We start from the raw sequence: 23210 nt of genomic DNA, 5'->3' as shown, positions 1-23210 counted from the left end.
TGATTGAAGAGTTATAGTAGCATTAATTTTAAAATAGGCTAATTTAGAATCATGAGTAATTTTGAATTCATGAAATAATACTTTTTTGGGGTAGTATATTAGGTGGACATTCTCCTTGCTCACATATAGTATGAACTGCATGACAAATACGTTTTGCTTTGTGAACAAGTCTAAACATAAGAAAAACTGTTTTGTTTCATAGTTTTGAAAAGCAAAAGCAAACTAAAAATAGTTTGAAACAAATATGTTTCAATTTTATACTTTCTCTAATAAGCCAAAGAACGTTATTTTATTTTAATATCTCTAGTTAGGATTTATGTGTCAGAAATTATTTTACTTAAAAATCTTTGGCCCTTTAAAACTTGTTGTTATGGAAGATATTTTATCTCCTTTTATGATACAAGGCCTTAATAAAGGAACTTGAAAAATGAATAGAAGAAAAATTTAGTTGTCTAAAATAATGTAAAAATTAATTTATATAAATAAATTAGTAGGAAGATGATATGCAGGAAAAAACAAAGGTGAAGGCAATTTGGTAGACCATTATAGTAATTTCAAATAAAAAACTAAAAAAATTCAATAATCCATGCTGAAATCCCCAGCTTCTTACGAGCTGGTATTTTTAATAATTTACTAGAGTGTCCTTGAGGTTCCTAGGAATGCTGGTGCAGTAATGGTCCCATTTTCCAAAGCCTGGAATAATTCCTTTATAATACAAGGAGTTTTTCACAGTCTTATCCTAGAAAAAAAGATTGTTAAAAATAATTAATCCTATCATCCTAAAACTTTAAGGCTTATAATAGTATTATTAGGTTGAATTCTATATAAAAAGAAATAGAAAAAAACAAAAAATTCATAGAACTTCTAAGGATAGAATTCTCACCTTAGCAAAATATATAGAAAATATAATTTCTATATAATTTTTTTATTTAATAAACTATTTCAATGCTTATATCTATAAATTATTTCTGTATGAGGCTAATTTTTAAGTTTTAAAAACAAATATCAGCTTAAGGAGATTTTGGGCTCAGACAATGGGGTTTTCTAGATATACAATCATGTCGTCTGCAAACAGGGACAATTTGACTTCCTCTTTTCCTAATTGAATACACTTTATTTCCTTCTCCTGCCTAATTGCCCTGGCCAGAACTTCCAACACTATGTTGAATAGGAGTGGTGAGAGAGGGCATCCCTGTCTTGTGCCAGTTTTCAAAGGGAATGCTTCCAGTTTTTGCCCATTCAGTATGATATTGGCTGTGGGTTTGTCATAGATAGCTCTTATTATTTTGAGATACGTCCCATCAATACCTAATTTATTGAAAGTTTTTAGCATGAAGGGTTGTTGAATTTTGTCAAAGGCCTTTTCTGCATCTATTGAGATAATCATGTGGTTTTTGTCTTTGGTTCTGTTTATATGCTGGATTACATTTATTGATTTGCGTATATTGAGCCAGCCTTGCATCCCAGGGATGAAGCACACTTGATCATGGTGGATAAGCTTTTTGATGTGCTGCTGGATTTGGTTTGCCAGTATTTTACTGAGGATTTTTGCATCAATGTTCATCAAGGATATTGGTCTAAAATTCTCTTTTTTGGTTGTGTCTGCCCGGCTTTGGTATCAGGATGATGCTGGCCTCATAAAATGAGTTAGGGAGGATTCCCTCTTTTTCTATTGATTGGAATAGTTTCAGAAGGAATGGTACCAGTTCCTCCTTGTACCTCTGGTGGAATTCAGCTGTGAATCCATCTGGTCCTGGACCCTTTTTGGTTGGTAAGCTATTGATTATTGCCACAATTTCAGCTCCTGTTATTGGTCTATTCAGAGATTCAACTTCTTCCTGGTTTAGTCTTGGGAGAGTGTATGTGTCGAGGAATTTATCCATTTCTTCTAGATTTTCTAGCTTATTTGCGTAGAGGTGTTTGTAGTATTCTCTGATGGTAGTTTGTATTTCTGTGGGATCAGTGGTGATATCCCCTTTATCATTTTTTATTGCATCTATTTGATTCTTCTCTCTTTTTTTCTTTATTAGTCTTGCTAGTGGTCTATCAGTTTTGTTGATCCTTTCAAAAAACCAGCTCCTGGATTCATTAATTTTTTTGAAGGGTTTTTTGTGTCTCTATTTCCTTCAGTTCTGCTCTGATTTTAGTTATTTCTTGCCTTCTGCTAGCTTTTGAATGTGTTTGCTCTTGTTTGTCTAGTTCTTTTAATTGTGATGTTAGGGTGTCAATTTTGGATCTTTCCTGCTTTCTCTTGTGGGCATTTAGTGCTATAAATTTCCCTCTACACACTGCTTTGAATGTGTCCCAGAGATTCTGGTATGTTGTGTCTTTGTTCTCGTTGGTTTCAAAGAACATCTTTATTTCTGCCTTCATTTCGTTATGTACCCAGTAGTCATTCAGGAGCAGGTTCTTCAGTTTCCATGTAGTTGAGCGTTTTTGAGTGAGATTCTTAATCCTGAGTTCTAGTCTGATTGCACTGTGGTCTGAGAGATAGTTTGTTATAATTTCTGTTCTTTTACATTTGCTGAGGAGAGCTTTACTTCCAAGTATGTGGTGAATTTTGGAATAAGTGTGGCAGGATACAAAATCAATGTACAAAAATCACAAGCATTCTTATACACCAACAACAGACAAACAGAGAGCCAAATCATGAGTGAACTCCCATTCACAATTTCTTCAAAGAGAATAAAATACCTAGGAATCCAACTTACAAGGGATGTGAAGGACCTCTTCAAGGAGAACTACAAACTACTGCTCAAGGAAATAAAAGAGGATACAAACAAATGGAAGAACATTCCATGCTCATGGGTAGGAAGAATCAATATCGTGAAAATGGCCATACTGCCCAAGGTAATTTACAGATTCAATGCCATCCCCATCAAGCTACCAATGACTTTCTTCACAGAATTGGAAAAAACTACTTTAAAGTTCATATGGAACCAAAAAAGAGCCCGCATCGCCAAGTCAATCCTGAGACAAAAGAACAAAGCTGGAGGCATCACACTACCTGACTTGAAACTATACTACAAGGCTACAGTAAGCAAAACAGCATGGTACTGGTACCAAAACAGAGATATAGATCAATGGAACAGAACAGAGCCCTCAGAAATAACGCTGCATATCTACAACTATCTGATCTTTGACAAACCTGAGAAAAACAAGCAATGGGGAAAGGATTCCCTATTTAATGGTGCTGGGAAAACTGGCTAGCCATATGTAGAAAGCTGAAATTGGATCCCTTCCTTACACCTTATACAAAAATCAATTCAAGATGGATTAAAGACTTAAATGTTAGACCTAAAACCATAAAAACCCTAGAAGAAAACCTAGGCATTACCATTCAGGACATAGGCATGGGTAAGGACTTCATGTCTAAAACACCAAAAGCAATGGCAACAAAAGCCAAAATTGACAAATGGGATCTAATTAAACTAAAGAGCTTCTGCACAGCAAAAGAAACTACCATCAGAGTGAACAGGCAACCCACAAAATGGGAGAAAATTTTCGCAACCTACTCATCTGACAAAGGGATAATATCCAGAATCTACAATGAACTCAAACAAATTTACAAGAAAAAAACAAACAACCCCATCAAAGAGTGGGTGAAGGACATGAACAGACACTTCTCAAAAGAAGACATTTATGCAGCCAAAAAACACATGAAAAAATGCTCACCATCACTGGCCATCAGAGAAATGCAAATCAAAACCACAATGAGATACCATTTCACACCAGTTAGAATGGCAATCATTAAAAAGTCAGGAAACAACAGGTGCTGGACAGGATGTGGAGAAATAGGAACACTTTTACACTGTTGGTGGGACTGTAAAGTAGTTCAACCATTTTGGAAGTCAGTGTGGCGATTCCACAGCGATCTAGAACTAGAAATACCATTTGACCCAGCCATCCCATTACTGGGTATATACCCAAAGGATTATAAATCATGCTGCTATAAAGACACATGCACACGTATGTTTATTGTGGCACTATTCACAATAGCAAAGACTTGGAACCAAGCCAAATGTCCAACAATGATAGACTGGATTAAGAAAATGTGGCACGTATACACCATGGAATACTATGCAGCCATAAAAAAGGATGAGTTCATTTCCTTTGTAGGGACATGGATGAAATTGGAAATCATCATTCTCAGTAAACTATCGCAAGAACAAAAAACCAAACACCGCATATTCTCACTCATAGGTGGCAACTGAACAATGAGAACACATGGACACAGGAAGGGGAACATCACACTCTGGTGACTGTTGTGGGGTGGGGGAAGGGGGGAGGGACAGCACTGGGAGATATACCTAATGCTAGATGACGCGTTAGTGGGTGCAGCGCACCAGCATGGCACATGTATACATATGTAACAAACCTGCACAATGTGCACATGTACCCTGAAACTTAAAGTATAATAATAATAAATAAATTTAAAAAATAAACTTTAAAAAAATAAAATAAAATAAAAACAAATATATGGGGAAAAATGAGTATAATTTTGTATTAATAAAGCATGCTTTTTCCGAGATCCTTAAACTTTTTACATGTGGTAGTTGGTTTATCTTCCTGTTACTGATATTGAACAGATAACCAGAAATTATTTGCCTTATTTTTATATTTTGCTAAGATAATAAATTCTTTCAATTACTGGACTAGCTTGTATAAACAATTTAATGTTTGATGCCTTCTCTTTGGGACTGCCATATGGGTACGTCTCTATGGCGCCCTACATAGAAGAGGCTTAGACTTCTCTGCAACATTGATGCCAAGGGTAGCTGTGTAACTTGCTTTGGTCAATGCAATGAGAGGAGACATGTGGTGTGCCATTTGTATGAAGCAGCCATCAAGTCATTCCTGCACTGTCTGTCTTTTCTCCCCATTAATGTAATACTCTGCATCCAAGCACAATGCAGTCAACCAATATTGGAAAAGTGAATGAAAAGTGAATCTTTGTTGTTGAAAGTTACTGAGGTTTTGGCAATCATTTGTACTATTGGAAAATTTAGCTTAATCTGAAGAATTACACTAATATTTTTTTAAACATAACTTGTTCTATACTTAATTTTGTTCATATTTACTTTACTTATATAAACAGATAATAAAATAAAAGCCATAGGGAGTAAACACATTTATAAACAAGCAAAAGAAATGAATTTGTGTTGATTGCCCACTGTCTCATTTAATGCTCATAACCACCCTGAAGCATGGGGAGTGTCTGACTGATTCTTAGATGAGGACACTAAGGTAGTTCTTAATAAAAAAAAACTCTAGCTCACTCCTAGGATGATAACAATAATTACAATGTCATGTAAATATATGTATATATAATTAATACATATGTAATATATAATATATATAAAATTAGATTTTACTTTTTGGAACAGAAATATTTTGCAATGAATGCCCCATCAACAACTATGAAATCAATTATATTCATGTTAATATGAATTTAATAGAGGGATAATATAGTTAAGCTGAAACTGAATCCGGCCTCAGATAATGAATATGGTACTTATTATTAGAGCATAATTTTGTGTTTGTTATTGTTTCTAGTTCAGTAAGCTTACACTGTTGTACGCAATATGTTAATTTACTTATTATACCACATTTCTCCTTTTGAAGGATTGGTACACTATTTTTTGGACTTAACATCCTACCATTAGACTGTTTTTCCATCCAATTGGTACAAAGCAGAAAGTTACATATGAAATTTCTTAACTTTTTCCCCATAAAGCTTAAGTAATTAAAACAGTACTATTTAAAAACAGAGATAATGACTCTCTGCAGTAAGTGGATACTTAGAAGTGGTAATCCAAATAGTTTAAGATACATTTACATTACTTTTCTGTAAACACTGAAAGTGACAAGCAGTCTTAACATATAGATTTACAATAAAGAGATATATGATATCATACAGATATGAGTGGTTTCTTGAAATCTGAAAATACGGAACCTATGAAAACAGTGTTAAGTAGCCTGTTGAGTCATACAGCTCAACAGTGTTGTAAAGCCCAGATTTGAATCCAATTGAGTCTTCTTTTCGTGTTACCATAAAATTAAAAGCTCTAAATATAGCATGATCCTGTTTAAGTAAATAGCTCAAAAATCCCACAAAACTTATTATTATTATTTTTTGAGATGGAGTCTCGCTCTGTCACCCAGGCTGGAGTGCAGTGGCGCTGATCTCAGCTCACTGCAAGCTCCGCCTCCCGGGTTCACGCCATTCTCCTGCCTCAGCCTCCCGAGTAGCTGGGACTACAGGCGCCCGCCACCACGCCCGGCTAATTTTCTGTATTTTTAGTAGAGACGGGGTTTCACCTTGTTAGCCAGAATGGTCTCCATCTCCTGAACTCGTGATCTTCTGGCCTCGGCCTCCCAAAGTGCTGGGATTACAGGCATGAGCCACCGAGCCTGGCCAAAATTTATAATCTGATAATAATGACTGAAAACTAAACAGGAAGAACTGTGTTGACCAAAAGGATAGCAGAATGTCAGAGAAATATATCAATATGGAGAATATAAATCATGGATTCAGAAGCAGACACCAACAGAAGTAACAGGTTTTTTGGAGAATTAATGTCAAACTCATTTATACTTCAATATCTTTTATTTATATTGCTATACTTGCAAAAATGATTGGCAATAACATACAGTAAAAGAAACAATAAAAATAAGGAAGACCAGTAAAGCCAGGTAAAAGGACAGAAGAAAAATAACAATAAAATAAGAACACTAGTTTGACAGAAGTTACTGTACTTTAGCACAAAACATAATTCTGACTTCATAGTCAAATTAAAATGATATTTTGTACATTTTATACCTCCCATTTCTTAATAAAATTAATCTATTTATTAAAGTAAAGTTAGACACCATTGATCTATAGATAGCATAATAATAGTGTTTCAGGGAAAGTAAACTTATTCAGTGGTTTCAGAATTTATGCTACTATTGAATACAAAAAGATGACATTACTTTTATTTTTCTCAATTAAATTTAATCTACTCCAAAAATTCACTCTCTGGACTTATAGGAAATTGAATTTAATCACTCTTGGATATCGCTAACATTCTGTTCACAATAGTGTCAATGTTATGAGCCTGATGCAATTTAAGCCTTTGAGAAGGAATACCTGGTCTCTCTGTATGATCACTGAAATGCTTTGCTTTGAGCCCACTCATCTCTTAACCATGGGTGGCCATCCCTCGTGGGGTGGGGGGAGAGGGGAGGGATAGCATTAGGAGACATACCTAATGCTAAATGACGAGTTAATGGGTGCAGCACACCAACATGGCACATGTATACATATGTAACAAACCTGCACATTGTGCACATGTACCCTAAAACTTAAAGTATAATAATAATAAAATTTTTTAAAAAAAGATGCCATTGTCTGCAGTCCACCCTCTCCAGGTGCACCACGCAGTAATTTTCTCAGAAGTGTGCTGCCTCAGTGGGTACTATGAGGGAGCTGGCACAGGGCCTCTCTCTTGTGGAACATAAGATCTCAATTCCTCTTGAAATTTTGTGAGAAGCTCTTGAGATAACCTTCTTTTTCTTCATCTTCCACCAACCACATACACGCTTCCCTATATCCTCTCCTTCCCTGAATTGATTGTAAATATTCTCCCACTAAAGTCCCATTATAAAGACAATGCTGTTGGGAGTTGGAAAATTGGATGCGGCATTCAGTTTATTCTTTTTATGCTTACTAATTTATTTTGTCAGATACACTTTTTTTAAAAAGGTTAAGTCTTAAGGATAGTCAGAGTTAAGTTTTACTGATTTGTTGCTGGTGTTATGTCAGACTTGGAATTATAGCATTTTATTACTTATTCTGTTTACACCAGTAAGTTTTAATTATTGCAGACAGAGAAAACGGAAAAATTAAAAGAAAATTATTCTTCTCTGAAAAATAGGGTGCTAGAAAATGGTCTGAAACACATTAACTTGTCTTATACCACCATTTATTCTTTTTCTTTCTCTCAATGTGGTAAAATATACATAACATAAAACTTACTATTTTCATTCTTTTTAAGTGTGCAGGTCAGTGGCATCAACATTGTCGGGTAACTGTCACCACAGTCTACCTCCAAACTTGTCATAGTTCCTATTTGAAGCTCTGTATCCACTAAATAATACCTCCTTATTCTGCTCTCCTCCCAATCACAGGTAACCACCATTTTTCTTCCTGTCTCTGCGAATTTGAGAAAGATTTGACTCTTCCAAACACTTCATATAAGTGGAATCGTATGTATTTGTCCTTCTGTTTCTGACTTATCTCACTTAGCATAATGTCTTGATGGTTGATTCATGTTAGAGTATGTATCAGGACGTCATTCGCTCTCAGTTGTATTCAGTATCTTTCTTTAGCTAGATAATATGACTAGGTTTGTTTGGCAACAAAGTTGAGAAAGGAATTGGAATTAATGAGCTTAGTGAACAGCAAATTAAAGCATATCTTTTGAGAGAGAGAGGGAGAGAAAGAGAAATGGCCTGGGGAGCAGACAGGGAAACTGCAGAAGCTGATATTATAGCACTTGTATATTTTTCCATTGCACTGGAAAATTAATTTGAACACTTTTCAGCACTTCTTCATTTGTGGTTTACATTGGACACAGAGCTTTTTAGATTTATTGCTTGGTTTGAAAATGGACAAAAACTTTATAACAGCCTCCCTATCCATCCCGTCCTTTCCAAATCTTACGAAAACCAGCAGGTTTTTCTATTAAAAACCTAGTCATGTGAATCCTGTAAGAAGATGTCATTGTTATAAAACAATACAGTGAGCGGTGAGGACAAAGAATGCCAAGTTAAACACAAAAGGGTAAAAAAAATCTGTCCACATGTTCCCACACCCTTAGGCACTTATTCCAGTGTGAATTGCCTGTAGGTTTCTTATGACAAAACTTGGCCCACCAGGCAATTCATCCTCAGAAGGGCTCAGCTCTCTCCAGAAACTGCATTCATATTTCCCAGATGATAATGGCTTTTATCAAAAGCAGAAGTTGAAGAACAGGAAAGCTCAGCATCAGAAAAGTAGTCCAGCCCTGAGGATGAGTTTCACCTGCAGGCCAGTAATGGTAAGGGCTAGAGAGCAAGACAGTTGTTGGGTTTGGGTGCTCAAAGATGGGAAAAGCCAGTGCTCATCAGATGGCAAATGATTTTCTTATTCTGGAAATAAGCAGTATATTTGCAATCTTAGTTTATGTTTTTTGTCTTTAAAATATATAAGGCAAATGTGTCAATAAATGCATAGAACTCAGGACAAAAATAAAGTACTCTAAATGTGTGCATAACATTATTATAGCTATAGAGGTGCCTCTACATATATGCCCATAACAATGTATATTTTAATAGGTATTTGTGAATCCTTCTTACAGCTTTCTTACATATACAGATAAACCTATTTTAAAACTTATTGGAAATTTAAAGATTACCCGCAGACTTAGCCTCCTGCTGCAATGACCAGTCCATGCAACCCTAACTCTGGAAAGCAGCACTTGTCAACTTTGTGACTTTTATTAGCTACATAGGTATCTCGTCCCACCATGAGGATGAGATCAGAAAGCCTTTTTCTTGTTGATGAGCCTACCCTGTGGTTGCTGTTTTATAAACCCACCTGCCTGTTCTGATACTTAAGAAATTGCATTGAGTCTCAGGGGCCAAATACCGTTGCCACCCTTTGCTTGGGGTGTAAGTGTTGACTTCCAAATTGCAATTCGTGCCTGCCAAAATAATTCATTTGTGGCCTGGCTTAGCCTTTTCCATGCTGAATCATGCTATATAAAACCATTTGTCATTTTTTCCTTCATATATATGTCAGACTTGGTTTTCTAAATTCAAAATATTCAACCAGACAAACAACAAACCCTAGAGCATTGTATCCTTACAAGGACTTTAAGCTTTTTCTTCCACTGGGGCTTAATATCCTGGCTTCTCACCTCAATATTTGTGGTAATAATGCACTCTCCATTTCATATGAAGTGACTTTCTAGCTGTCACTGGTTAAGCTGTTCTTCCTCAGTGCCCTGATTTATATCCCTGAATTTTTCAGCCTCCTACCAGTGATAAACGGAAACTAGCCCTTTGCATATAATGAATACACTTGGCCTATGTACAATGTAGACAGATGTACTATATCATTAAACACTGTGTTAAATAACTCTTGAATTACAGTTGAACTGAGGAAATACTTACATCCTTATATTAGGAATCATGGAATTTGTTTGGGGTTTTACATTGAAGGAAGAATCACAGAACTGTATATATTCAAGATAAGACACTACTATTTATAATGCACAACATCAACATTAAAGTTTCTTTCACAAACAGAAAAACAAGGGAATTACAAATGCTCCCTGTTGAATGCAGTTCCTTGATTACATAATGTTACTACTCTACAAGTTCCACATCATATATTAAAATCTAAAAAAATCTAAGCTCTGAAAGAAAAGGCTGCACAATAGAAACATTTAAGAAGTGCTGCAGTATAAAACAAGAAACAATAAAGCTAGAAAAATAAAACACCTCATATATAGTTTGCTCTTAGTAGGCATATCTTAAGTTTAGTATTGAATTGAAAGACATTTTAATCTGATAGAAAAGTGGTGAATGTGAGAATTTAGAATTATGTTTCTATGGGTAGAGCTTATATGCCCAACTATGACTACAAATAATTTAGTAGGCCTGATATATATGTCCACTCACACACATGAAAGAAAAGAGGGGAAAAAAGGATTATCAAAAGTGTTAAGCAAATGGAATAAAAAAATAAGTTATCTTAAAATAGCCATTGACTATAGGTTTATTCTTAAGATAGTTAAGGAAATTCAGATAATTCAAAGGAAAAACTGTCAGATGAACCCATTTTTTTTGCCTCATATTCCTAGTTCTTTTCCTTTACAGCACCCTTTAGAGCACATCTCACAATGCTATATATACACTTATTTGGGGATACATAATTTTTGTAATTTTCATATTCCCCATTAGACAGACCCTGAAAATCTATATAAACAGGCACTGTTTCATTTTTATTTACTGCTGATTACTTAGCCAGACACAGAGTAGTGCTCAAGAAATACCAGTAAATTGTATGAAAGTTTTTCTTCTTTTTTGCATTTCAGGAAATAATGACTCATCTGTTTTTAAATAAATTTTATTGTGCATATTTGAGGTTTAACAACATGATGTTATAAAATACATATAGATAATAAAATGGTTACTATACAGAAGCAAATTAAAATATCTATCATCTCACATAGTTACTTTTATTTTTGTGACAAGAGCAGCTAAAATCTACTTATTTAACAAAAATCTCAAGTGTCTCCCAATTTTATTGCCTATAGTCCTCCTGTTATACATTAGCTCTCTAGACTTGTTCATTCTACGTATCTGCTACTTTGTGTCCTTGGCCAAATCTCTGTTTGCTACACCCCTAGCCCCACCCATGGACTCTTCTATTTTCTATGTATTTCGAATTATCCAAGGATTTATTCATTTTCATCATTTAACTCATGCTTACTGAAGGCCTGCCTATGTATCATTTCTGTTTTTTATACTGTACATGCCTCTATAAACAAGACACCTTCTCTTCAAGGAGCCTAAATTCCTAATGTTCAGAGGAAGAGACAAACAGAAGGACAAGTTCGACCCTGAGACAATGTTCACAAAAAGATGAGAGGAATGAAAAAAAAAAAAAGAAAGAAAAGCATCAATTGTCCATTTAAAAGCTATAGATATAGCTTAAGGAATTAACGATGAATATTTCTTTTCATAATAATCTCAATGGGAAGAATAAGTAAATGTAAATTTTATGATAAAAAGATCAACCAATAGTTGGTATAATAAGCAAAACAAAATTTTCACTTTATAGTAATATATTCCATTTCAATCATGAAGACCAGCCTGAGGCATCAGGTCAATTAATGTAATAACTTGGTACATAGAGACTTAGGCATAACAAGTGAAATTTAATTTAGTGGTCTCATGCTAATCATCGAGGGTCCAGAAGACAGCAACAACATAATTAAAGAAAAGAAAAATAGAATTATAAGGTTAACTGAAGGAACTAGTGCAATATAGCCCAGAAAAGGAAGGCTAAAAGATGTTTAATTTCATTTTTTTCTAACACTTGAAAGGATATAGAAGAGGTATGATATTAGGGCGAAAGAACTGGTATGAATATTAATACAAATGTGCCAATAAGAAAAAAAAGTACAACTAGGGAATTTGGGTATTTTATATTGATTAACATTTTTTCCATAATATTATGTGATTTTTGCTCTGGAGTTATGGACAAGAAATAACTTACCATAGGCTATAACATAAGTGAATGGAGAGTGTTTTGTTTTCTCTGTGGTTATTATTTATTTATTTATTTTACAGAGATGGAGTCTACTCTGTCACCTAGGCTGGAGCGCAGTGACATGATCATAGCTCACCACAGCCTTGAATCCTGGTCATGCAATCCTCCTGTCTCAGCCTCCCAAGGAGCTAGGACTCTGGGGTGCTCCCCCCAACTGGTTCTGAGGGTATTTTTGTGGGGTTATTTGAGTTGTGCTTTTGTAGCACAGATTGGAGATGTGCAATAAATTGTGACCATGCTGTCTCTTCTTGAAAAGAAGTATCAACATTGGTTAAAATAAGCCTAATAAACTGCAACAGATACTATTAATCATTTAGTATGCCCACTAAAAATTAGACTACCGATTTTTCCACTGGACTCCTTTTCCTAAATGCATAAAACCATTTAATGCATGAGAAATTCATAGCTAAGTACCAGAGCTGAGTCCATGATTTGTACTTTTATTTCTGCAACCTATTGAATATTTACAATAAAAATTTCTGAATACAGTTTGTAAGCTAACGTGGAGTGATTACTTCAGATATTTTGAAAAGTAATTTCATGCTCATTTTTTTCTAGTGGTTTTATATGCTTTAGTTTTTTAATCCTAAAACAAGTTTCTTCTCTGACTCACAATTCCACTCTGATTCATACTACTTTAATATTTCATTCAAAGATGATTAGATTAACAAAAAATACCAAAAAACCCTATTCTGAATACAAGTAAGCAAAATAGATAGATGTTACTGTTCTCATCCTATCAATTTTTAGTTCAAATTGCTAAAATGACTCAAATATTTTAAGGTTATGCAACCAAAACCTGATAAAAGCATTATAAAAACATTTATTTTTCAAACTGATTTTTTCCGGTTCTATAGTCAAGTTAACGTTGAGTTGTTATTAGGTTTCCCTGTAGGTTCAGGGCTATTTGGTTTTCTACGGTCTCTGTTCACAAGTACCTTAAAATATTTTTTAAAAGATAATGGGAGGCACCTATATAAAACATTAGGCAATATTAGTTCAATACATAACCAAGTGCCTAATTGTAAATTATAGACTATCTGTGTTCACTAAGAGAGGACTATTAGTGCACGTGAGGGGCAATCAGGAAATGTTTTATAAAATATGGTGGATATTGTAGCTTGAAGGAAGACTAGAATTGGTTGAAGAAAGACTGAAATTGGTTAAGAGGAGTCAAGGAAAATACAAGTAACAGATTCAAAATAGAATTTGTGCTGGAAGAGTAAGAAAACTAAACTCAAGGCCGGGTGTGGGTGGCTCATGCCTGTAATCCCAGTACTTTGGGAGGGCCGAGGCAGGCGGATTATGAGGTCAGGAGTTTGAGACTAGCCTGGCCAACATGGTGAAAACACGTCTCTACTAAAAGTACACAAATTAGCTGGGTGTGGTGGCGCGTGCCTGTAGTCCCAGCTACTGGGGAGGGTGAGGCACAAGAATTGCTTGAAGCTGGGAGGCGGAGCTTGCAGTGAGCTGAGATTGTGCCACTGCATTCCAGCCTGGCGACAGAGCGAGACTCCGTCTTAAAAAAAAAAAAAAAAAGAAAGAAATCTAAACTCAATAGGATGGTCATAAAGGTGAAACCTTGGGAAAATTATGCACAAAAAGCTGAATGGTGATGGCCAAATAGGAACAGCTCTGGTCTACAGCTCCGAGCGTGAGCGATGCAGAAGATGGGTGATTTCTGCATTTCCATCTGAGGTACCGGGTTCATCTCACTAGGGATTGCCAGACAGTGGGCGCAGGTCAGTGGGTGCACGCACCGTGCGTGAGCTGAAGCAGGGTGAGGCATTGCCTCACTCGGGAAGCGCAAGGGGTCAGGGAGTTCCCTCTCCTAGTCAAAGAAAGGGGTGACGGACGGCACCTGGAAAATCGGGTCACTCCCACCCAAATACTGTGCTTTTCCGACAGGCTTAAAAAGTGGCGCACCATGAGATTATATCCCGCACCTGGCTCGGAGGGTCCTACCCCACGGAGTCTCGCTGATTGGTAGCACAGCAGTCTGAGATCAAACTGCAAGGCGGCAGTGAGGCTGGGGGAGGGGCGCCCACCATTGCCCAGGCTTGCTTAGGTAAACAAAGCAGCCTGGGAAGCTCCAACTGGGTGGAGTCCACCACAGCTCAAGGAGGCCTGCCTGCCTCTGTAGGCTCCACCTCTGGGGGCACGGCACAGACAAACAAAAAGACAGCAGTAACCTCTGCAGACTTAAATGTCCCTGTCTGAGAGCTTTGAAGAGAGAAGTGGTTCTCCCAGCACACAGCTGGAGATCTGAGAACGGGCAGACTGCCTCCTCAAGTGGGTCCCTGACCCCTGAGCCCCGAGCAGCCTAACTGGGAGGCACCCCCCAGCAGGGGCACACTGACACCTCACACTGCAGGGTACTCCAACAGACCTGCAGCTGAGGGTCCTGTCTGTTAGAAGGAAAACTAACAAACAGAAAGGACATCCACACCAAAAACCCATCTGTACATCACCATCATCAAAGACCAAAAGTAGATAAAACCACAAAGATGGGAAAAAACGAACAGAAAACCTAGAAACTCTAAAAAGCAGAGCACCTCTCCTCCTCCAAAGGAACGCAGTTCCTCACCAGCAACGGAACAAAGCTGGACGGAGAACGACTTTGACGAGCTGAGAGAAGAAGGCTTCAGATGATCAAATTACTCTGAGCTACGGGAGGACATTCAAACCAAAGGCAAAGAAGTTGAAAACTTTGAAAAAAATTTGGAAGATTGTATAACTAGAATAACCAATACAGAGAAGTGCTTAAAGGAGCTGATGGAGCTGAAAACCAAGGCTCGAGAACTATGTGAAGAATGCAGAAGCCTCAGGAGCCCATGTGATCAACTGGAAGAAAGGGTATCAACAATGGAAGATGAAATGAATGAAATGAAGCGAGAAGGGAAGTTTAGAGAAAAAAGAATAAAAAGAAATGAGCAAAGCCTCCAAGAAATATGGGACTATGTGAAAAGACCAAATCTACGTCTGATTGGTATACCTGAAAGTGATGGGGAGAATAGAACCAAGTTGGAAAACACTCTGCAGGATATTATCCAGGAGAACTTCCCCAATCTAGCAAGGCAGGCCAATGTTCAGATTCAGGAAATACAAAGAACACCACAAAGATACTCCTCGAGAAGAGCAGCCCCAAGACACATAATTGACATATTCACCAAAGTTGAAATGAAGGAAAAAATGTTATGGGCAGCCAGAGAGAAAAGTCGGGTTACCCTCAAAGGGAAGCCCATCAGACTAACAGCGGATATCTCGGCAGAAACCCTACAAGCCAGAAGAGAGTGGGGGCCAATATTCAACATTCTTAAAGAAAAGAATTTTCAACCCAGAATTTCATATCCAGCCAAACTAAGCTTCATGTGAAGGAGAAATAAAATACTTTACAGACAAGCAAATGCTGAGAGATTTTGTCACCATCAGGCCTGCCCTAAAAGAGCTCCTGAAGGAAGTACTAAACATGGAAAGGAACAACTGGTACCAGCCGCTGCAAAATCATGCCAAAATGTAAAGACCATCGAGACTAGGAAGAAACTGCATCAACTAACGGGCAAAATAACCAGCTAACATCATAATGACAGGATCAAATTCACACATAACAATATTAACTTTAAATGTAAATGGACCAAATGCTCCAATTAAAAGACACAGACTGGCAAATTGGATAAAGAGTCAAGACCCATCAGTGTGCTGTATTCAGGAAACCCATCTCACGTGCAGAGACACACATAGGCTCAAAATAAAAGGATGGAGGAAGATCTACCAAGCAAATGGAAAACAAAAAATGGCAGGGGTTGCAATCCTAGTCTCTGATAAAACAGACTTTAAACCAACAAAGATCAAAAGAGACAAAGAAGGCCATTACATAATGGTAAAGGGATCAATTCAACAAGAAGAGCTAACTATCCTAAATATATATGCACCCAATACAGGAGCACCCAGATTCATAAAGCAAGTCCTGAGTGACCTACAAAGAGACTTAGACTCCCACACATTAATAATGGGAGACTTTAACACCCCACTGTCAACATTAGACAGATCAACGAGACAGAAAGTCAACAACGATACCAAGGAATTGAACTCAGCTCTGCACCAAGTGGACCTAATAGACATCTACAGAACTCTCCACCCCAGATCAACAGAATATACTTTTTTTTTCAGCACCACACCACACCTATTCCAAAATTGACCACATACTTGGAAGCAAAGCTCTCCTCAGCAAATGTAAAAGAACAGAAATTATAACAAACTATCTCTCAGACCACAGTGCAATCAAACTAGAACTCAGGATTAAGAATCTCACTCAAAACTGCTCAACTACATGGAAACTGAACAACCTGCTCCTGAATGACTACTGGGTACATAACGAAATGAAGGCAGAAATAAAGATGTTCTTTGAAACCAAGGAGAACAAAGACACAACATACCAGAATCTCTGGGATGCATTCAAAGCAGTGTGTAGAGGGAAATTTATAGCACTAAATGCCCACAAGAGAAACCAGGAAAGATCCAAAATTGACACCCTAACATCACAATTAAAAGAACTAGAAAAGCAAGAGCAAACACATCCAAAAGCTAGCAGAAGGCAAGAAATAACTAAAATCAGAGCAGAACTGAAGGAAATAGAGACACAAAAAACCCTTCAAAAAATTAATGAATACAGGAGCTGCTTTTTTGAAAGGATCAACAAAATAGATAGACCACTAGCAAGACTAATAAAGAAAAAAAGAGAGAAGAATCAAATATATGCAATAAAAAATGATAAAGGGGATATCACCACTGATCCCACAGAAATACAAACTACCATCAGAGAATACTACAAACACCTCTACGCAAATAAGCTAGAAAATCTAGAAGAAATGGATAAATTCCTCGACACATACACTCTCCCAAGACTAAACCAGGAAGAAGTTGAATCTCTGAATAGACCAATAACAGGAGCTGAAATTGTGGCAATAATCAATAGCTTATCAACCAAAAAGAGTCCAGGACCAGATGGATTCACAGCTGAATTCCACCAGAGGTACAAGGAGGAACTGGTACCATTCCTTCTGAAACTATTCCAATCAATAGAAAAAGAGGGAATCCTCCCTAACTCATTTTATGAGGCCAGCATCATTCTGATACCAAAGCCGGGCAGACACAACCAAAAAAAGAGAATTTTAGACCAATATCCTTGATGAACATTGATGCAACAATCCTCAATAAAATACTGGCAAAACGAACCGAGCAACACATCAAAAAGCTTATCTACCATAATCAAGTGTGCTTCATCCCTGGGATGCAAGGCTGGTTCAATATACGCAAATCAATAAATGTAATCCAGCATATAAACAGAGCTAAAGACAAAAACCACATGATTATCTCAATAGATGCAGAAAAGGCCTTTGACAAAATTCAACAACCCTTCATGCTAAAAACTCTCAAGAAATTAGGTATTGATGGGATGTATTTCAAAATAATAAGAGCTATCTATGACAAACCCACAGCCAATATCATACTGAATGGGCAAAAACTGGAAGCATTCCCTTTGAAAACCGGCACAAGACAGGGATGCCCTCTCTCACCACTCCTATTCAACATAGTGTTGGAAGTTCTGGCCAGGGCAATTAGGCAGGAGAAGGAAGTAAAGTGTATTCAATTAGGAAAAGAGGAAGTCAAATTGTCCCTGTTTGCAGATGACATGATTGTATATCTAGAAAGCCCCATTGTCTCAGCCCAAAATCTCCTTAAGCTGATAAGCAACTTCAGCAAAGTCTCAGGATACAAAATCAATGTACAAAAATCACAAGCATTCCTATACACCAACAACAGACAAACAGAGAGCCAAATCATGAGTGAACTCCCATTCACAATTGCTTCAAAGAGAATAAAATACCTAGGAATCCAACTTACAAGGGATGTGAAGGACCTCTTCAAGGAGAACTACACAACACTGCTCAATGAAATAAAAGAGGATACAAACAAATGGAAGAACATTCCATGCTCATGGGTAGGAAGAATCAGTATCATGAAAATGGCCATACTGCCCAAGGTAATTTACAGATTCAATGCCATCCCCATCAAGCTACCAATGACTTTCTTCACAGAATTGGAAAAAACTACTTTAAAGTTCATATGGAACCAAAAAAGAGCCTGCATCGCCAAGTCAGTCCTAAGCCAAAAGAACAAAGCTGGAGGCATCACACTACCTGACTTCAAACTATACTACAAGGCTACAGTAACCAAAACAGCATGGTACTGGTACCAAAACAGAGATATAGATCAATGGAACAGAACAGAGCCCTCAGAAATAACACCACATATCTACAACTATCTGATCTTTGACAAACCTGAGAAAAACCAGCAATGGGGAAAGGATTCCCTATTTAATAAATGGTGCTGGGAAAACTGGCTAGCCATATGTAGAAAGCTGAAACTGGATCCCTTCCTTACACCTTATACAAAAATTACTTCAAGATGGATTAAAGACTTAAACGTTAGACCTAAAACCATCAAAACCCTAGAAGAAAACCTAGGCATTACCATTCAGGACATAGGCATGGGCAAGGACTTCATGTCTAAAACACCAAAAGCAATGGCAAAAAAAGACAAAATTGAGAAATGGGATCTAATTAAACTAAAGAGCTTCTGCACAGCAAAAGAAACTACCATCAGAGTGAACAGACAACCTACAAAATGGGAGAAAATTTTTGCAACCTACTCATCTGACAAAGGGCTAATATCCAGAATCTACAATGAACTCAAACAAATTTACAAGAAAAAAACAAACAACCCCATCAAAAAGTGGGCAAAGGACATGAACAAACACTTCTCAAAAGAAGACATTTATGCAGCCAAAAAACACATGAAAAAATGCTCATCATCACTAGCCATCAGAGAAATGCAAATCAAAACCACAATGAGATACCATCTCACACCAGTTAGAATGGCAGTCATTAAAAAGTCAGGAAACAACAGGTGCTGGAGAGGATGTGGAGAAATAGGAACACTTTTATACTGTTGGTGGGACTGTAAACTAGTTCAACCATTGTGGAAGTCAGTGTGGTGATTCCTCAGGGATCTAGAACTAGAAATACCATTTGACCCAGCCATCCCATTACTGGGTATATACCCAAAGGACTATAAATCATTCTGCTATAAAGACACATGCACACTTATGTTTATTGCGGCACTATTCACAATAGCAAAGACTTGGAACCAACCCAAATGTCCAACAATGATAGACTGGATTAAGAAAATGTGGCACATATACACCATGGAATACTATGCAGCCATAAAAAATGATGAGTTCATGTCCTTTGTAGGGACATGGATGAAATTGGAAATCATCATTCTCAGTAAACTATCGCAAGAACAAAAAACCAAACACCGCATATTCTCACTCATAGGTGGGAATTGAACAATGAGATCACCCGGACACAGGAAGGGGAATATCACACTCTGGGGACTGTTGTGGGGTGGGGGGAGGGGGGAGGGATAGCATTGGGAGATATACCTAATGCTAGATGACAAGTTATTGGGTGCAGCGCACCAGTGTGGCACATGTATACATATGTAACTAACCTGCACAATGTGCACATGTACCCTAAAACTTAAAGTATAATAATAAAAGAAAATAAAAAAAAAAGCTGAATGTTTCACTGAAGAGTTCAAACTCGCTTAGAAGAGCAAAAGAGTTGATTACAGATAAGAATGCAGGGACATCGGGGGCCAAGACTGCATGGTATATACTGTCTAAATGAAAAAATAAACAAGAAGCATAGACATCAAATACTGTTCACTGGAAAAGTTAATTTAGGAGAACCAGCAAGAAAATATAGAAAGATTATATGGCAAATCCAGGAAATGTTTTTGTTGTTGTTAGCAATACAGATATTGTTGTTAGCAATAATGATATTTTTCTCCAAATTTCTACCTTTTACTTAATCTTCCACAGTAGGTCTAAGTGGTTGCCCCTCCTCTCCTAACTCCACCCCCACCACAGGTGCACAATCTCACTGGAAGCAGTGGCGTGTTGGAGTGGGCTCTCAGTACCATTAGGGTTGACTCTGTGCATCTCTTCCTAGCTGCATGTAATTGGCTATAACAGGATTATTTAGAACATGAAAACTGGAAAATGCTACAAATCAAGAGTTTTCGGGGAGTAGAGAGAAACAGTTTTGTAAACATCGATTAACACATCACTGTGCACAACTATGTATTTTACCATATTCTTTCCAACTTTTTCTTAGTTATAGTCAGTTTTGGTTCTCAGCTTCTTAGTTTTTATGAACCAATCAGAAAAACGGCTATAGAATACTTATACTGCTTAAGGCTGGTAGGCTAGAAAACATGAACATGAAAGCTCATAATCTATTCTTGTTAGTGCAATGTAATGTCCACAAACTATGAAATCTGATGGAGTTACTCTCATAAAAATGTTTTCTAAATGTCTAGTTTTTCCAGTATTCCCTGATGGATACACTACAGGAAGAAAAGAAATCAAGGCTGACTTCTATGATAAATCCCTGGTGCTAGAACGGATATCCTGCAAGAAGCAATCATCAAATACCAGGTAACAAGACATCTTTAACAAGAATTCCTGTTTCAGGTGAATTTACACAGTGGGCAAATCATCCAGATTTTAGGACTTGGGATAAGAGCAACAATCTTCAGACAAATCTCTGTGAATTGCTCTTCATAAATTGCTGTCACAATAACTTTAATAAATCTGAGATTCTGATATATCCAGCTAGGAGATCACTGAATCGTTTTCTAAACATATGGTGACACTGTGACTGACAGCAGGGTATCATTAAAGAAACAACAGCTTGAATAAAGGAAGAAACTTGAGCTCCCAGACTTGCCAGGGAACTTACTTCCATATAGATTGGGGGTGACAGCTACAAAGTTATTGCCCATTTTTTTTCTGTGCCACTTCAGAAGTAATAGCATCTAAGATGATAGGCATGTCATTCGTTCATTCACTCAACATAAGAAATTCAGTAGGGCAGGAGATGTTGTTAGGGGCAAAATTAATTACCAAACTGCATATAATTTAAAAAAGGAAATTAGTATGTTTTCTTAGGAAAATAGGAAAGTCTTAAAATGTTTTCTTTATTTATTTAATATGACATACAGGAGTAAAGAAATGACATTTTATTTTAGAAGGAACTAGAATGTAAAAGGAACAGTATGTGTATATTTCAACAATAGGCTTAGGCTTCATATTTTAGTAAATTAATATATTTGGAAAAATGCAGATCCCTGATGGGAATTAAATAGGTCCCCTAGACTTACAATAATATGTGCAAACTCATAAGAATTAGCTTACCAGGAACAGAAAATTAGAAATTTATCAAGGCAAGAGCAAATTGCCCGTCTGCCAAAGATTGCATCATTGCAGATGATTATGTGAGGTGGTGTTTTAACATGGGAATTCATCCCACTTTTTGTTTCATTGTTTGCCTCTTAACAGGAACAAATATTTGGAAAGTTTTCCTGCCCTACTTTTTCTTACTAAGTGGGTGAGTGTCCCTACCCTTTTCTGCACACCCATGACACAGAGAGAGGAAGAGGCTTAAAGCCACATTGAAGATGTGCAGCACTTACCTATGGTGTTCCAGGCTCAGAGCCCAAGGTGGAGCTGTTTGAAAAATCATTACCCTTCTATTTATCTAAGGAGTCCACCAGAGTATATTTGTTTAAAAGAATGCCCTATTTAAAATCTCTGCCTGCCATTTTAAATTTCTATTTATGGTCTGGTATCTCATAGCATATTAAGCTACTGTGTTAGCCAAACAAATAAAAGAGAAGCTGCTTCTTTAAAAGACAATACATTATCTTAGCTCTTTATGTTGTATTCCTTTTGTGTATTCTAGTACAGGAGAGACTGTATTTCTCAGTTGCTTCAAAGTCTCCAAGTTATCTTTATTTTGTTTCTGAATACATTTAAAGATGTAGTTAACTGAGATCTTTAAAGAGTTTCACCCACTGTGCATACCTTACTGAAGGTGTTGGATAAGCAATGGTGAAGACATGAGACATAATGTCAATGGTGATGATGATTCTGGTAGTCAAATTTTCAAAGTGCCAAAAATTTGGATTAATCCCACAGCAGTATTAAAATCACCATAGTCAATATTTTTTTCCTTTGACATACATATTATAAAATAGTTTATTATTCTCGCTTGCCAACTGCATTCTATAGCAGAAAGCACAACAAATTGTGAATAACTCATTATAGTTTGAATTGGGCAAACCTGAGTCAGATTACTGGCAGTTTTATTAACTACTTGTGTTACTCAGACAAGTTCCTTAATTTCTCTAGGCCTTAGTGGCCTCTTCCATAAAATAAGAAAAGCAACAATTATAGTTAAAGGTGTTAAATGAGACAACATACATAAACTGCTTATCATACTGTAGTAATTAATGCATTTTCTTCCCTCTAAATTTGGAGGAAAAAATATGGACTTACTCCAAATTTATTTTCAGGCTCTTTTAAGATATAAAGGACTAAAGAATATGTTTTCAGTAGAAATATTTCGTTTAACATTCATTCATTATAAAAGTTTAATTTCCCTTAATGTTTATATTTTCTGAAGTTATCACTAATTTAATATATTCTACTATAAGGAAAGAATAATTATCCTATTTATTTTGTTGGTATATATTATACCTTGAAATCTTTCCATTCTTTTTGTTGTTCCTTTTTCAAATATTCATTTTTGACATCCTCCTACAAAGGAACACAAGATTAGATTGAATAAATGAGCACTTTTTCCAATTATTTAGTATTCTATACCATGATTTCTGCCACTAAATTTATAATCAAAGGAAGCCTTGACATGTT

At 36.6% G+C, this 23210-nt stretch overlaps 1 protein-coding gene across 3 annotated transcripts in view; it reads right to left on the bottom strand.

Moving 5' to 3' along the window:
* Positions 1 to 611: 611 nt before the first annotated feature.
* CNBD1 (cyclic nucleotide binding domain containing 1) overlaps positions 612 to 23210 on the bottom strand; it is a 623001-nt gene continuing 600402 nt past the window's right edge. For 2 of the 3 annotated variants that reach the window (XM_055349242.2, XM_055349245.2), the window contains 2 exons: positions 23037 to 23096; positions 618 to 739 (listed from right to left, as the gene is read on the bottom strand). In XM_055349242.2, coding sequence (XP_055205217.2) covers positions 623 to 739; positions 23037 to 23096 — 177 coding nt within the window. In that variant the 3' untranslated portion in view covers positions 618 to 622. Of the gene's footprint in view, positions 740 to 23036; positions 23097 to 23210 lie in introns of all 3 variants that reach the window. The other variant, XM_055349243.2, reaches the window with a different exon arrangement.

This window comes from Gorilla gorilla, chromosome 7 (genome assembly GCF_029281585.2).
Source record: "Gorilla gorilla gorilla isolate KB3781 chromosome 7, NHGRI_mGorGor1-v2.1_pri, whole genome shotgun sequence".
Taxonomy (NCBI): Eukaryota; Metazoa; Chordata; class Mammalia; order Primates; family Hominidae; genus Gorilla; species Gorilla gorilla.
Note: the sequence above shows the minus strand (reverse complement) of the source record. Positions and strands in the feature narration are given on the sequence as shown.